General features: G+C 39.0%; 1 protein-coding gene across 3 annotated transcripts in view; it reads left to right on the top strand.

The window, feature by feature from the left end:
* LOC119823934 (24-hydroxycholesterol 7-alpha-hydroxylase) overlaps window positions 1-16,950 on the top strand; it is an 87,513-nt gene that overhangs the window by 52,949 nt on the left and 17,614 nt on the right. For 2 of the 3 annotated variants that reach the window (XM_038344069.1, XM_038344068.1), the window contains exons 8-10: window positions 5,944-6,077; window positions 14,744-14,839; window positions 15,702-15,790. In XM_038344069.1, the coding sequence (XP_038199997.1) occupies window positions 5,944-6,077; window positions 14,744-14,839; window positions 15,702-15,790 (319 nt within the window). Of the gene's footprint in view, window positions 1-5,943; window positions 6,078-14,743; window positions 14,840-15,701; window positions 15,791-16,172; window positions 16,479-16,950 lie in introns of those variants that run through there. The other variant, XM_038344070.1, reaches the window with a different exon arrangement.

Below are 16,950 nucleotides of genomic sequence, written 5' to 3'. Positions count from 1 at the left end.
CGAAAGTTCTAGCAACTTGGCAGATTCCAACCATTTTCTGTCATGGCAAGACAACAGAGGCAATTGTAATGGAGGAAGAAAGGGCTCAGTGTTGGCTATTGTGCTCTGAGAAGCCTTTTAGACTCTCTAGCAGAGCCAAGGGAGTGGGAACAAGCTGGGACTTAGGGAAATGTTCAAGACATAATAGGGCTAGGGAGATGGCTCAGTGGGTTAAGTGTGCACTACACAGTTATGGTGGCCACGTGAGCTCCCCAGCACCATGAAAAGCCAGGCATGAGCATACATGTCATTCCTAGGCTTGCAGTGGAGACAGAGATACAGAGGACCCTCTGGCCAAGCCAGTCTAGTCAGAACTCTAAGCTCCAGGTTTAGTGACAAACTCAGAAAATAACAGTGGAGAACAGTAGAGGAACTGCCCAGTGTCAACGTCTGGCTACCACATGTGTGTACAGAGGATCAGGGGCATGCATGTACACACACAGAGACACACATATACAGAGACACACAAACATACACACACAGATATAGAGAGACACACATAGCCACATACATGTGTGCAAGTGTGCGTGCACTCATAACCTGACACCTCTGAGGGAAGGGAGCCTCTTATAATCACTGATGTCAACTGATTTTACTTTTGATAGATTTATTATTTTCATTTTATTTATTTTGATGTTTGATTTTGAGTCTCCCTATGTAGCCCCACTGGCCTGGAACTGTAGACCAGGTTGGTTTCAAACTCACCGAGATCCACCTGCTTCTCTCCTGAGCAGTGCGGGTAAATGCCTGTGCCCCAGGTCCTGATGCACTGATGTTCATCAGCTGTAGTGACAACTGCAGATAAAAGAGAGGACCCACTTTATGTAGCAAAGTCTTCTTGTAGCTCAGGAATCCTTAGGATCTGTCCATGGTCGGCTGGCTCATTGTCTCTGGTCCTGTGGGGAGACAGAGATGGAAGAGGACATGGGGATCTACTTGGGTGCATTGATCACAGTGACTTACTAAATGATGCCGAGACCAGATTGAAAGCAGTGCTATTCCAAGGAATTTTCAAAATGCATCTGTCCTTGAATTGTTTACCATTAAGTGGTATAATCTGACTGAAATTCCATGGCCACACTGAAGATTGAGTAAAGATTGACCTCCGCTCCTTTTTTAGGTATCTCCATCTATTCATCTCAGGAAAGTGTGGTGTGTCTGTGTTCAGAGGGCATGCTCTTCATTCCAGAGAAGCCACCCCTTACCCCACTGTCCCTGTCTTTGGATTCAATAAGAAATAACTAAATAGAAAAGTAAAAGAGCTGGGCATGATGGTGCACGCCTTCAGTCAAAGCTATTAGAAGGATTAAGATTGAGTTCAAGGCCAGACCTGGTTTCCATTTGTAAAACCAAAACCAAACCAACAAAAACAAACAATAATTGTCAGGAAAGATGTCCACATCACTTTTAATATCTCTCTCTCTGTGTCTCTTTGTGTGTCTCTGTACGAGTATCTCTCTGTGTGTGCCTGTGTGTGTTTGTGTGTGTGGCTGTGTGAGTGTTTCTGAGTGTCTGTGTGTACATGTGTGTCTTTTAAAATTAACTTTGTTAACATACAAAGAAATGAGTTTCATTGTGATGTTTTCATATACAAGTGTCTCTATATATACTTTGTTCTTTTTTCTATCTTTTTTAAATTGATTTTATTGAGCTGTACATTTTCCTTATATAGTCTTTGGTCGAGGGGCATTTGGGTTGTTTCCAGGTTCTGGCTATGACAAACAATGCTGCTATGAACATAATTGAGCACATGTTCTTGTGGCACGATTGAGCATCCTTTGGATATATACCCCAAAATGGTATTGCTGAGTCTTGAGGAAGGTTGTTTCCTAATTTTCTGAGAAATCACCATACTGACATCCAAATGGGCTATACCAGCTTGCACTCCCACCAGCAATGGAGGGGTGTTCCCTTTACCCCACAACCTCTCCAGCATAAGTTGTCATAAGTGTTTTTGATCTTGGCCATTCTTACAGGTGTAAAATGGAATCTCAGAGTTGTTTTGATTTGCATTTCTCTGATGGTTAAGGATGTTGAACATTTCCTTAAGTGTCTTTCAGCCATTTTAGATTCCTCTGTAGAGAGTTCTCTGTTTAGGTCTGTACTCCATTCTTTATTGGATTATTTGTTCTTTTGATGACCAATTTCTTGAGTTCTTTGTATATTTTGGAGAACAGTCCTCTGTCTGATGTGGGGTTGGTGAAGATCTTTTCCCATTCTGTAGGCTGCCGTTTTGTCTTGTTGACCATGTCTTTTGCTTTACAGAAGCTTTTCAGTTTTAGGAGGTTCCATTTATTAATTGTTTCTCTCAGTGTCTGTGCCACTGGGGTTGTATTTAAGAAGTGGTCTCCTGTGCTAATGCTTTCAAGTGTACTTCCCACTTTCTCTGCTCTGAGGTTCAGTGTGGCTGGCTTTATGTTGAGGTCTTTGATCCATTTGGACTTGAGTTTTCTCCATGGTGATAGATATGGATCTATTTTCATTTTTCTACATGTTGATATGCAGTTATACCAGCACCATTGGTTAAATTGCTTTCTTTTTTCCATATGATGTTTTTTGCTTCTTTGTTAAAAATCAGGTATTTGAATGTGTGTATATTAATATCTGGGTTTTCGGTTCAGTTCCATTGGTCATCCAGTCTGTTTTTATGCCAATACCAGGCTGTTTTTAGTACTATAGCTTTGTAGTAAAGTTTGAAGTCGAGGATTGTGTTTGGCTATCCTGGGTTTTTTGCTTTTCCGTGTGAAGTTGAGTACCGTTCTTTCAAGGTCTGTGAAGAATTTTGCTGGGATTTTGATAGGCATTGTATTGAATCTGTAGATTGCTTTTGGTAAGATTGCCATTTTTACTATGTTAATTCTGCCTACCCAAGTGCATGGGAGATCTTTCCATTTTCTGGTGTCTTCTTCAGTTTCTTTCTTCAAAGATTTAAAGTTCTTGTCATAGAAGTCTTCTACTTGTTTGGTTAGAGTTACTCTGAGATATTTTATGCTATTTGTGACTATTGTGAAGGGTAATGTTTCTCTGATTTCTTTCTCAGCCCATTTATCATCTGTGGAAAGGAGGGCTACTGGTTTTTTTGTTTGTTTTTAGTTAATCTTATATCTTGTTTGTTTTTAGTTAATCTTATATCCTGCTACATTACTGAAAGTGTTTATGAGTTGTAGAGGTTCCTTGGTAGAATTTTGGGGTTGCTTATGTAAACTATCATATAATCAGCAAACAGTGAGAGTTTGACTTCTCCTTTTCCAATTTGTATCCCCTTGTTCTCCTTTTTGTGTTTATTGCTCTACCTAGGCCCTCAAGAACTATATTGAATAGATATGGAGAGAGTGGGCAACCTTGTCTTGTTCCTGATTTCAGTGGGATCACTGGGAGTTTCTCTCCATTTAGTCTGATGTTGGCTGTTGGCTTGCTTTATATTGCCTTTATTATGTTTAGGTATGTTCCTTGTATCCCTGCTCTCTCCAAGACCTTTATCATGAGGGGATGTTGTATTTTGCCGAAAGCTTTTTTAGCATCTACAGAGATGGTCATGTGGTTTTTATTTTTCAGTTTGTTGATATGGTGGATTACATTGACAGATTTTCGTATGTTAAACCATCCCTGCATCTCTCGGATGAAGCCAACTTGATCATGGAGGATGATGGTTCTGGTGTGTTCTTGGATTCAATTTGCCAGAATTTTATTTAGTATTTTTGCATCAATGTTCATGAGTGAGATTGGTCTATAATTCTCTTTCTTAGTAGTGTCTTTATATGGTTTGGGTATCAAGGTAATTGTAGCTTCATAAAAAGAGTTTGGCAATGTTCTTTCTATTTCTATTCTGTGAAATATTTGAGGAGTATTGATAATAGTTCTTCTTTGAAAATCTTGTAGAAAGCTGAGCTGAAACCATCTGGTTCTGGGCTTTTTTGGTTGGGAGACTTTTGATGACTGTTTCTATTTCTTCAGCAGTTATAGGTCTATTTAATTTGCTTATCTGGTCTTGATTTAATTTTGGTAAGTGATATTTATCCAGAAAGTTGTCCATTTCCTTTAAGTTTTCCAATCTGTAGAATCATTAGGTCATATTTTGAAAACCTGTACTGTGTTCTTATTCACCTCCTTGTTGCCTTTACCCATCTGACCTCCTGTGACTGACTCTTCCCTATAAATATATATTTCATAACACTCTCTTGTTCCCCCAGACTCTTTCTTCCCTCTCCTAATTCCTTACTACAGTCATATATGTATGTGTAACACATACATTTCAATATAGATTCTGAGCTTAAGAGAAAACAGACCACTTATTTCTTTCTCAGTCTGGCTTATTTTGTGCAATATAATGATCTCCAGCACTTAAAAAAAGACTTATTTATTTTTATTTTATGTGTACGTGTGTTTGCCTGCATGCATGGATTTGCTCTATGTGCTTGCCTGGTGCCAGAAAAAGATGTTGAATCTGCCCAGAACTGAAGTCATTGGTTGTTGTAAGTTCTGGGAAGCAAATGCATGCCATCTTCATGAGCAACAAGTACACTTAACTGCTGAGTCACCTTTCAGGTCCAGTGATCTCCAGTTGTATCCATTTTCATTCCTCTTTCCACCTGAATATAATTCCACTGTGTATCTATACCACATTTTCTTTATCCCTTTATCTGCTGTTGGATATCTAGGCTGTTTCTGTTACCTTGACTGTTGAGACCAGAGCAACAGTAAACAGGGATATGCAAGTATCTTTGTATGTACAGCTTAGAGTCCTCTGGGCCCATACCCAGGGGATGTATAGCTGCATCACTTGGAGTTCTGTTTTAGTTTCATCAGGACGTTCCCTGCTGATCTCTGTAGAGGCTGCACCTGTTTACTGTCCCTCTAGCAGTGTAGACAGGCTCTGCTTATTCTATATACATGCCAAGATTTGTTTTCATTTGTTTGTCTGATGATAGCCATTCTTACTAGAATGAGATGCAATCCTAAAGTAGTTTTTGAGTGTATGTGTGTGTATGTTTGTATGTATATAGATATATGTATATATGTTTGCATATGTGTGTATGTATATGGATATATGTAAGTGCATATGAGAACAAGGTGATTTTATCTTCCACAGTTGGGTTTATTTTGCAATGTAATGATCTCCAGAACTTAAAAACATTATTTTTAATATATGAGTGCTTTTATCTACACGTATATATGTGCACCGTGTACATGCAATGCAGTGCCTCTGAAGGCTAAAAGAGAGCATCAGATCCCTGGAACACTCTGTACATCAGCTTGTGGTTGGTAGTAGTGGATGGTAGATGTCTTCTACAATGCTTTTCTACCTTATTTTTCAAGACAGGTGTTTCAGTGACCCTGGAGTTTACTGATTCTGCTAGACTCGCTGGCCTGTAAGCGCAGGGACCTCTGTCTCTACTTTTTAATGCTGACATTCAGCCCCACCTAGCTTCTTCTGTAGGTGCTGGGGATTCAAACTCAGTTCCCTATGCTTGCATGGCAAATCTTTACCAATTGAGCCATTTTCTAGCCCCTTAAGGCAATGTTGATTTGCATCCCACAATGGCTAAGGCTGCCCAGCACTTTTTGGAAACTTTTACTTTACTGGCCTGTTGTATTTCCCCTTGTGCTGCCAATCTTTTACTGCTGTTTTGTTAAGTGCAATGGGGGTTTTGACAAGGAAGAATGAGATGAGGAAAAAACTGAACCGCTTTCTAGACAGGCACCATCTTAGCCATTTTGTAGCCAAAGGACTGTTACAGCTAGGGTTAGGTGCCAGTCCATCTGGCACAGGAAGGAGACAAAATCAATACATCCCAGCAGCACTTTCCTCGGTGAGCTTATCCTGCATTGCTGAGCTTGCTCAAAATCACCTTCTGCTCTCTCTAGTACATCTTTTCTTTAATCTTTAAACAATTCTCTTTACAGGGAAAGATAAGATTAAAGTGTCTGACGATGACTTGAAGAAGCTCCTTCTAATTAAGTGGTGTGTTCTGGAAGCCATCCGCTTGAGAGCCCCTGGTATCATTACAAGAAAAGTAGTGAAGCCAATTAAAATTCTGGTAAGCTTTGGTTTTGTTTGGAAGTTTTGAGTCTTCTTGAAAAAGTATGTGTTTTGTTAATGTTTCCTAGATTGATATATTATTGATGTACATGTTTTGTAATGGCCAGACCAAGTCATTGACCTGTATATTATTTCACATAATTAATCATTCTTGTGTGAAAATATTTATGCACTCTGAGAACATTTAGTACTCTATTTCTTACACCATATCTCTTTAACATATTCTACTGTTTATATAGTTTATATTTTGTATTATTTGACCAACATTCCTCAAGTCTCCTACCACCCAGTCCCCAAGAACTACATTTCTAAACACTAGTTCTGTGAGCCGAATTTTTACTTTTGAGATTTCCAGCCTCTTGTCCTTCTGGGCCTGGCTTATTTGTCCTCAAGCTTCTTCTGTGCTGTTGGAGAATTTCCATCTTTTGAAAATCTGAATATTTCATCATGCATTTGCATATCGCATTCTCCTCATTCATCTGCAGACCGGCACACTTTGATTCCATGTCATGGTCACTGTAAAGCGTGCTGCTGTGAACATGAAGGAGAAGTTATCTTTTTGACATGTTAATTTCACATCCTTGGGCTGTTAATTCGGTAGTTGGATAGCTTGATCACACAGTAGTTCTACTATTAATCTTTATTTTCTACATGGTTATACTAATGTGCATTTAGGAAAAACAGTCTCCAGTGGTTCCCTTTTTGTCTTTGTCCTCTGACCCTTCTGTTTAATTTGATAATACAACTCTAACAAGATTGAGATAATATCCTATGAGGTTTGGTTTTCCATTTCCCTGACAATGATAGTACAAGTTGTTTTTATAAACTTGTTGAATGTTTTGTAGGTCTTCTTTAGTAAATATGTTTATGTTTATGCATGTGTGTGTTGGGCGTAGTGGTGATGTACATAAGTTCAGAAGAGGGTGATGGACTCCCCGAAAGTGGAGTTATAGGCAGATGCAAGCTTCTCAGTGTTGGTGCTGGGAATCAAACTGGGGTCCTCTGGAAGTACAACTTCCTGAGTCTTCTCTCCAGCCAGTACAATGAGCACTCCAAACTGCTGAGTCATCTCTCTAGCCAGTACAATGAGCCCTCTAAACTGCTGAGTCATCTCTCCAGCCAGTACAATGAGCCCTCCAAACTGCTGAGTCATCTCTCCAGCCAGTGCAATGAGCCCTCCAAACTGCTGAGTCATCTCTCCAGTCAGTACAATGAGCCCTCCAAACTGCTGAGTCATCTCTTAGTCAGTTCTTGAGTCTTCTTTTAAGAACTGTGTGCTTAGATCTTTGTATATTTTGTAGATCTACTTTTTTTCTTACTAAGGAGTTGTTTGAGCTGCTTGTACTGGAAACTAACCTTTTATCAAATGTGCGCTTCAGACCCATCTCATCCTATCCCCTAGGTTGTCTGTCCACTTAGCTGTGTCTTCCTTACTAATATGGAAGAGTTTTAGTTTAGAGCCATCTAGTTTGTGTGATTTCACTTTTGTTGTCTGAGCATTTGGATTCTTCAAATCCTCATTTCCCAGATCAATATCAGGGGCTTTTTCCTCCAGGCTTTGTCTAGCAGTTTCACACACACAAGTTTAATCCATTTGAGTTTATTTTATACACTGTATGAGATAAGAACCTAATTTCTTCATTTGCATATTGATACCCAATTAACCCAACACCACTGCTTAAGAAAACTGGTATCTGTATAAGAAGTCATAAATGAGTGGATCAATTTTAGGGCTCTCTTCTATTCTTTTGGTTTGTGTAATTGGTTTTGTGCTCTTTTGACTATTGTGGCTTTTTAGTACCTTTTAGGTCATGTGGTACACTGACTCTAGCTTTGTTGATTTGGTTAAGATTCCTACGACTATTTGGAACCTTTTGCAATTCCATGTGAATTTTAGGATTTCATTTTTCCAGTGGAAAATGTCATTGGGTTATAATAGTGTACTTAAGTTCCCATGAGTCCCAAGTGACCCTAGAACAGTTTCAAACAGTAAGGTAAGTGACACCATCTCATTCAGAGAGAGATTTGTCTTTTGGAAAATATTGTCACTAACATATAAACTTTCAAGTAGAAATTTGGCCATGTGATCCTATACCAGTTATATAATGTTGTTTAAGCCAAGCAGGTGGACTTTTGTCAGCTGACTCAATGGTATTTATTTTTAAAAATGTTATTTCGAGAATTCTATATGTGCATATGGTGATTTTCAGTAACATTCACTGTTCCTCTCCCCCCAGCTCTTTTCAGATTGTTTCCCCTGTTTTCTTCCAAACTTGGTGTTGTCTTTTTTAGTTAACACACACTGAATATAGTTAGTGCTGCTCATATAGCCATGAATGTAGAGCCTGGATAACCCATCAGAGGCTACACCTTAGAGAAAATAGATTTCTCCTCCCCTGGCAGCCATCAACTGTACATAGCTCCTCAGCTATGGGTGGGGACCTGTGTGCCCCTCCCCCATCCATGTTGACTTGAGCCTGGGCATATCATGAGCATGCAACTACAGGAGCTCATGAATGCACAGCTCTGCCACATCCAGAAGACATGCTATTTCTTCCCAGTCTCTTAGAATTCTCCACTCGTTCTTGTAAGCAGACATTTCTCTCCCACCTGCAAGTTCCCGAATGACCACTCTGAGGCTTAATATTAATTGCAAACATTTTAGCCTATTAGTTCAAGCTAATTATGAACTAGGTCTTACAACTTAAATTAACCCATTTCTATTATTCTCTATTTACCCTGAGGTCTGTGGCTTTTTACCTCATATCTTGCTTCTGCTGGTGTCTCCCTGAATCTACCGTCTTTCTTTTTATGTCTGTTTTGATTTTCCTCCTGGCTCTATTCTGCCTGGCTATTGGCCAGATCAGCTTCTTTATTAACCAATGATAATAAGACATATTCACAGCATACAGAAGGGCATCCAACATAATCTCCCTTTTATGTCTCATTAAAAAAGAAGGTTTTAACTTTAACATAATAAAAATTCCTATAACAAAATGGTTATCAAGAAAGAATTACAGTTACAATATTTAGTCTATTTGTATTTGATAAAATTAAGTAAAATATTATATCATCTGTTTCATCTCTTTGGGTCAACATTTCATATCTATTTTTTCTTTTATCATAATTAAGGAAAATTATAATTATAACTATCTAGTCTTTAACTCCATCAAAGACCCCTGAAGGATATGATGTTACCTAAGTAACCAGAGAGTGCATTGTAAACAACTTCCAAAACTCTAGAAATGACAGAGATATCTGGCTTCCTGGACAGTTACCCAAAGTTCTTTTGTAATGGTGGGGCATCCATCTTTAGCCTATAAGCCAAAAATGTCTGGCAGATTTGTCAGAGAGGCAGGAAATCTTAAGGACTGTCCCGCCTATTTTGGCAAAATTCGTCAGTCACTTTCTTCTGTGTCCTGCAGAATGTCTGGCAAACTCTTCCATGAAGCAGGAACCCTAAAGGACTGCCCCACCTTGTTCAGCAGTCATTTTTTCTGTCCATTCAACATGTCCATTTCATACAGTATATTATCAAGCAGTCCAGGCAAGAACTTTTTTTTTGCACAAATGGCTAATCTTGACACACTGAAAGCAAAGTCCTTAAAGAGCTTCTTTGATGCCCATTATCCTCTTGAAGTAATTGATGCTTCCAGGAGCAGACATCTCTCACTCAACATCACTGTTGAGAAATGTCTAAGTTCTTAAAACATTTTAAATGTCATATTCTGTAAGTCTTTGAAGTGTTTGAAGATTACCTATCTATTTGAAATATATCTCTGCATATCTAGAAAACCTAACTAATATAAGTTTGACTATTATAGATGACTATTAATTTGTATTTTTAACTATACATTACATTTTTCAATGAGCTACATCTTTAAGATAATACCTTAAACCAGAGTAGAAACATACATATAGTATAACAAAATTAACCTTAAATTTATATCTGTAAACCAAAATCCATACCAGTATTAAGTAGTTTGAGATTGACAGTTGTTTGTTGGATTAAAGTAGATTCAATAATCTGCGTTTTTATTATTCGTATATCATATCCCCCTTTTTTCTTTAGAAAGAGATTTGCTATGACCATTAATAATTTATAGCCAACCCCGTTTAAATGAAAATGCACATTTATAAACAATATTTTTGGATTTTGGATATAGTTTTCTATAATAATTCCTGTTTATTGGGTGTGCTGTTAATCATATGGGAATCCTGAGAAAAATTAGAATTATGGTTAAAACTTGGTTGTAGCAATCTGTGAAACTGGATACTCTTATCCAGTTGCTGTGAAGCTGTTTTGGATATTGGATCGCCTGGGTCATTGCTCCCATGGAAACCTCTCAGGGAGTCTTCCTTGATCAAGCCACTTTAGCCAGAAGAATTCACAGCTCTTCATCTTCTGTGGAAACAAAAGCAGAACCTCTTTTCCAAAGCAACATATCCTTACACCCAAATCTTGAAGTCAAGATACCATCTGTTGGTTTAGCTTAGCAGCTCCACAATCGTTTGATTGTCTCTGCAGTTGTTCTTCCTTTCTTATTAGCATTTAGAAAATTAGGTTACTACGGCATTATGTAGTCTATCTCTGGACGGTATTTATTACCGCCTTTCTTTTAAAGTGCAATTAGATATTTCTAAATCTGCTTGTCCTGTAGGATTATATGGTATACCTATAATATGCTTTATATTATAATATGCAAAAATCTGTTTTATTTTACTAGTGATATATGATGGAGCATTGTCAGTCTTAATTTATGTAGGTATTACCATGATGGCCATGACTTTTGATAGGTGTATAATTACAGAATCAGCCTTTTCAGAACTCAAAGCAGTTGCCCATTGGAATCCTGAATATGTATCTATTATATAGTATACATATTTTAATTTTTCTATTTATGAAAAATGAAGCACATCCATTTGCCAAATTTCATTTCTTTGCATACCTTTAGGGTTATTTCCTGCAGGTCGTGGAGTTTGACTATACAAGGAACAAGTAGGATATTTTTTCACAATTTCCTTGGGTTGTTGCCAAGTGATGGAAAAATCCTTTTTCGAAACTTTGCTATTTACATAGTGTTTTTTTATTGAATTCTGAGGCCTCCAGCACATTTTCTATTAATAACTAATCAATTTCATCATTACCCTGTGCTAGAGCATCTGGTAGACCCATATACACAGAAAAAGGGAAATGTTGTGGGCTATCTTTTTGTATGCTGTGAATATGTTTTATTACCATTGGTTTATTTCTTTATTAAAAGAAACTGATTTGGCCAATAGCCAGGCAGAATAGAACCAGGCAGGAAATCCAAACAGAGATATAGGAAGAAAAAGGGCAGAATCAGGGAGACGCCAGCAGCCACTGGAGAAGCAAGATGTGAGTTCATACTATAGCCATGTGGCAATACATAGATTAATAGAAATGGGTTAATATAAAATGTAAAAGCTAGTTAGTAATAAGCCTGAGCCATTGGCCAAGCAGTTTGTAATTAATATTAATTCTCAGAATGGATATTCAGGAACTGGTGGGAAGGAGAGAAGCTTCCAGTTACACCCTCTTCTTGCTATTCCCTGAGCCTTGCAGCAAGGAGATGTAATATAGACTTATGGACATACCATCTCTAGGTGTATCCTCCATTGACACCTATTTCTTGCTCTCTGATTCTCAACAAGTATCTTTTAGCAGGACATGAGAGAAGTACCTCTGAGTGCCTGGGAGAAGTTTCTAGACACAGGTGAACATGTGTGAGAAGAGAACAATAAGGGCTTGGATCAGCTCGGCACAGGGATGGCAGTGGAGTGAGGGCAAGTTGGGGAAGCTTCTCCAGGTCATCATGGAGAGTCAGTGCATGTGGGAGACTGCAGTGAGCTATCTGTGACTCAATCACCAGAACCAAAATCTCACCAGAACGATCTGGCTCAAGGGCCTTCCATACCCAGGAAGACCACATCAGTTCTCTCCATTCTCTTGTTTACCTTTCTTTATCCACAGACTGAAAACTTTTGGATTGATACCAGGGGATTTTGGTAGACCACAAAAGAGATAAAAATCTCAATTTGTAAAAATCCCAGTTAAAATGTTTACATCCCCAGGAAGACAAAGTTAGTTTCATTGATCTTACATAAACTATAGCATTTTGTTTTACTGGGATTTGGATAGTTTTACTTTTAATTAATCTATTGATTACACTATGAATGTGCTCTGAGAGGTAATTGTCTGCCTGTCGCAGTGAAGCAGAGGAATGTGTTGTTCCTCTGAGTGTTAGTATAATCCCGTTTGAGCTTTCACTAAGCACCATTTGTACTCTGGTTCAAAAGATAATTCACAGGTTTAATATAGATGTCTCTGTGTTAGTGTATCTGTGTCAATGTCCTGATAGCTTTTTCAAGCAAACAGATTTCTAAAAAACTATGTATTCCTATTATTTCATTTATTTTAGAAATTTTGTGAGTGGTAATTTGGGGTAGGGTGTTGGGGGCTTATTCTGAGGGGGACACATGTGTACCTCAACCTGGCCTCGAACTTGTGATGACTTTCCTGCCTCGGTCTCTAAAAGTACTAGGGTTGTAAGTTATTATCCACTTTGTCTGGCATATTTATGGTCTTTTGCTGTTGTTTAAAGTTTGGTTTTCAGTTTTATGCAACTTATTTTCAGAAATACGATTGCTCTTTGTTTCTTTCTGGGGTAACAGGAATAGAACCCAGGACCTTGTGCATGTTTGGCAAGCACTCGACTACCAAACTGTATTCCCAGCCAATAGCTAGGAATGTTTGTAGATTTTGGTGATTTCTTTGATGTAAGCATTATTTTTATTTCTGCCCTTTGGTTTTCTTATAATCACACTGGCTGTAGTTTGCAGCACTCTGTTGACAATGGAAAGTGTCCAGCAGGCCTTTCTCCTGGTCTCAAGGGCTTTCATTTACAAGGTGGTTTCATTTTCACCATTAAGTGCCATGCTGGGTATAGAAGTTTTATAGATGCTCTTTGTCAAATTCAAGACATTTTATTTCTTTTTTGCTGAGAATTTTGTTAATCATGATAAATCCGTGCTAAATTTTCTTTCTTGCCTTTCTATATCAATTGACAGAACCATATGCTTTCCCATGTTTGTCCTATTGATATTGGTTACATTGATTAATAATCAAATATTAAATCGGCTTTCACTTCCCTTATAAATCACTTGATTATAGAATGTGTGGTATGTGCTGTGTATATGTTTTGTACGTTCTGTGCATATGCCTCTGGAGGATAGAGGTCCACAGGGATTGACAAAGGGTGCCTCCTCAGCCTCTCTGTACTGATTCTTTTTACATATTATTGAATTTGATTTGTTGATTTTTGAAAGTTTGAACATTTATATTTAAAAAATTATCACAAGTGAAAACAATGACTGCTTAATTAATTATACTAATTATTAATAATAATAAAGAGTGGTGATCAGTCTTTTTGTATATTCACCATTCTGTATATACACATGGATATATACACATGTATGTATATACACACACACACATGTGTGTGTATATACACATAGACACATACATATGTATACATACACATATGTGTGTATTTGTGTGTATATGTGCATCCCTTGCCTGCCTAGTTTTGTGCCCAGTACCCAAGCTGGGTGGCTCACAGTTGCCTGCAATGCCAGGCCTAGAGGATCTGACACCCTCTTGAAGCATCTGTAGTCACTAGCATGCATATTCATATATACTCACATACACATCATATTAAAAAATTAGATTTGGGGAGATGGCTCAGTGGTTAAGAGCATGTACTGCTTTTTTAAAAGCCCCAGATTTGGCTCCCAGTACCCACATGGCAGCTCACAACTGGCTAAAACTCCCACTCCAGGGGAATTCAGTGCCCTCTTCTAGACTCCCCATGTACATAGACAAACACGTAATCAAAATAAAATAAATCTTTAAGAAAATAAAATGCTGACATTTAACTAATATCTACCTCTGTATAGTCAAACATGTACAAGTGACTAGCAATCAGAATTGGAAACTAGTCATCTTCTAATTGGACCATAGAAATGATCTATCCTGGGAAAAGGGGAGATTGCTTGGTTTGTGAAAGGACTTGTCTTGCAAGAATGAAGTTCAGGTCCCCAACAAAAGCCAGGTGTGGCAGTGAGCACTCATTATTACAGTACTGGGGAAAGAGACAGGCAGATCCCAGGGACTTGGGGGACAACAAGTGCAACTTGGAATGATTGGCTCCAGGTTCAGCCAGAGACCCTGAATCTAAAACATTGGGGCTGGTGAGATGTCTCAAGCCTGACACCTAAATTCAGTTCCCATAATCCAACAACCACAAGTTGTCCTCTGTCTGCTACACATATGCCATGGCATGCATGTGCACGCGTGCGCACGCGCGCGCGCGCACACACACACACACACACACACACACACACACACACACACACACACAAAGAGAGAGAGACACAGAGAGAGAGAAAGAGAGAGAAAGAGAGAGAGACAGAGAGAGAGACAGAGACAGATTGACGTAGCTAGGAAAGTTGGGTTTTTCTCACACTTACTATAAAATGTCTCTTTTTCACAGTATAGCTGTAGCTTTGTTTTTAATGATCCAAACTCTCCTTAAAACTTATTTCAAAATAAGTTATTTGAAGCTGATTTTTCTACTTTAGAGTCATACGGTTCCTCCTGGTGATCTATTGATGGTGTCTCCGTTCTGGCTACATAGAAATCCAAAATACTTTCCTGAACCTGACTCATTCAAACCTGTAAGTGTTCTCTTTCAATATGTATTATCCTTTGTAATTTCTGTTGTTTCTCGATAAGAATTTAAATATATAAATTAACTGAGTATGTCTCAGTAAGTAGCCATATTTTTTGGCAACCGTGTCCAAAGTTGGCTGTGATGGACCAATAGCATTTTCAATGTAGATGTCACACCATTGACAGGTCAAGTGGAGTGTGGAATGAGCATCCTCAAAGATGGACTTTTATACAAAATTAGGAAAGAATATGAAAGTCAGTAGCCCTGGCTTTGCTGGAAGGAAGTCTTATTTTGTGTTTCTTGGGCAACTGCTTCTGTTACTGGTTTCCAAGGAGCCTACAAAATAAAAACACAGCAAATTAAAATGGTGATCTGTTGCTTCATCTGCTTGGGGAATCACAGGCCCGCGCCGTTCCAAGAGTTCATCTAGTTCATGCCTTGCCCTTAGGAAAGTCTGGGAGCACTGGCACCCAGATGTATTTATTCCACGTCCCAGGCTTCCTCCAGGCAAGCAGTCTTGTCGCTGCCTTGCTGTTAAATTTATTATTATGATTAATTTTATGATAAAGCCTGAGACCGTGTTATAAATAGCCTTCCTCCCCTGAGGTCAATTCTGTAGGTGATTTACGTTGTCATTTACATCTGCCACTTAATAGGATTCTTGTTAAGTCTTTCTTGTTTATAAGTTCGTGTTCCAAAACCACAATTGTGTCTGATATTAATAACAGGTTGGAAAAAATGACCCACAACGCCGTAACTTTGTATGCAAGGATTAGCTGTACAGCATCATTTTTAGCCCAGAGAAGTAGAGTTAAGCTTATTTATATAAGGCTGGTTTAGGAAAAAAAAGTATTTTCTTCCCACAGGAACGCTGGAAAGAGGCAAATTTAGATAAGAATGCTTTCTTGGACGGCTTCATGGCCTTTGGAGGCGGGAAGTTCCAGTGTCCCGGAAGGTTAGTGCAACAGCTGGACAGCGTGGATGCAGAAAGTGTACAAAAAGACAGTGGCTGGGGGGGGGGGAGCGTGACACCCAGTCCCCTTATGATTGAGCTACAGGGAAATCTAGGAGGGCACATTTGGCTTGTTTGGGCAGTGGCGGGGTGGGGTGTCTATGGGAATGTCTGCGGTGACTTCTGACGAGAGACCTCAGGAGACGACACTACACTAGCTGGTACCAGGGGATATTGGGGCCTCCACAGTTCATGGACGGGCAATCTCAAGCACTACCTGCCCACGTGTGCATATCATCAGAGGGTATGTGAAGCATGTGTGCAAATGCATTTGCACACACATGTCTGTGCAGATGAAAGTACACGCTTAGATGTTCTTCCTCAGGTACTCCACACATTTTCTTTGTGACGGGGTCTTTTGCTGTCTGTCTTCAACTGGCCAAGTAGACTATGCTGGCAGGCCAGGTAGGCCCAAGAATCTGCCTGTGCCCACCTCTGCAGCCCTGGGATTAAAGGTGCATGCCTTTATGCCTGAGTTTTGCTTGTTTGGTGTGTGTGTTTGTATTTGTGTGCGTGCGTGTGTGTCTCTCTGTGTGTGTGCATGCATGTGTGTTTAATGTAAGCTTTGGGAATAAACGTGGGTCCTTGTGCTGGCCTTGCAGTTATCTTCCAAGCAGATAACCACATTTTAAAGAGCAAAGGAGTACATTTGCTTGGCTACAGTGCTGTCATAGACGTTGGCTAGGGTTCTGGACATTGCTGGCTTGTACGTAGGCAGCAATTGATATGTGGTCCTTTATCTGGTTCCTTTGCCTTGCAGAGCCTTCCCCTCGGCACTCTGTATAGTTCAGTGCATCTGCGGTCAGTGCACTCGGCACCTGTTATGATAGCATAAGTCTCTATCATTTAATGGACTGTTTATATTATTTATCCAAACAGGAAAACAGTAACTGTTTCCTTTTGCCCAGCATAGGCACTGGGGAAGGTGGACATGATCTGTGCCTCGTGAGATTCACACTCTACATTAGGTAACTCCCATTTCTTCATTGAAGAAGATCAAGATGGAGAAATATTGTCATTTATTTGTAATTCTCCCACTCAGGAAATCATTACAGGTTCTTTAAAAAAGTATGTTTAACAAACTTTAATTTCTTAATTTAAAA

Source organism: Arvicola amphibius, chromosome 9 (assembly GCF_903992535.2).
Source record: "Arvicola amphibius chromosome 9, mArvAmp1.2, whole genome shotgun sequence".
Lineage (NCBI taxonomy): Eukaryota > Metazoa > Chordata > Mammalia > Rodentia > Cricetidae > Arvicola > Arvicola amphibius.
This window is presented reverse-complemented; position numbering and strand designations above follow the sequence as displayed.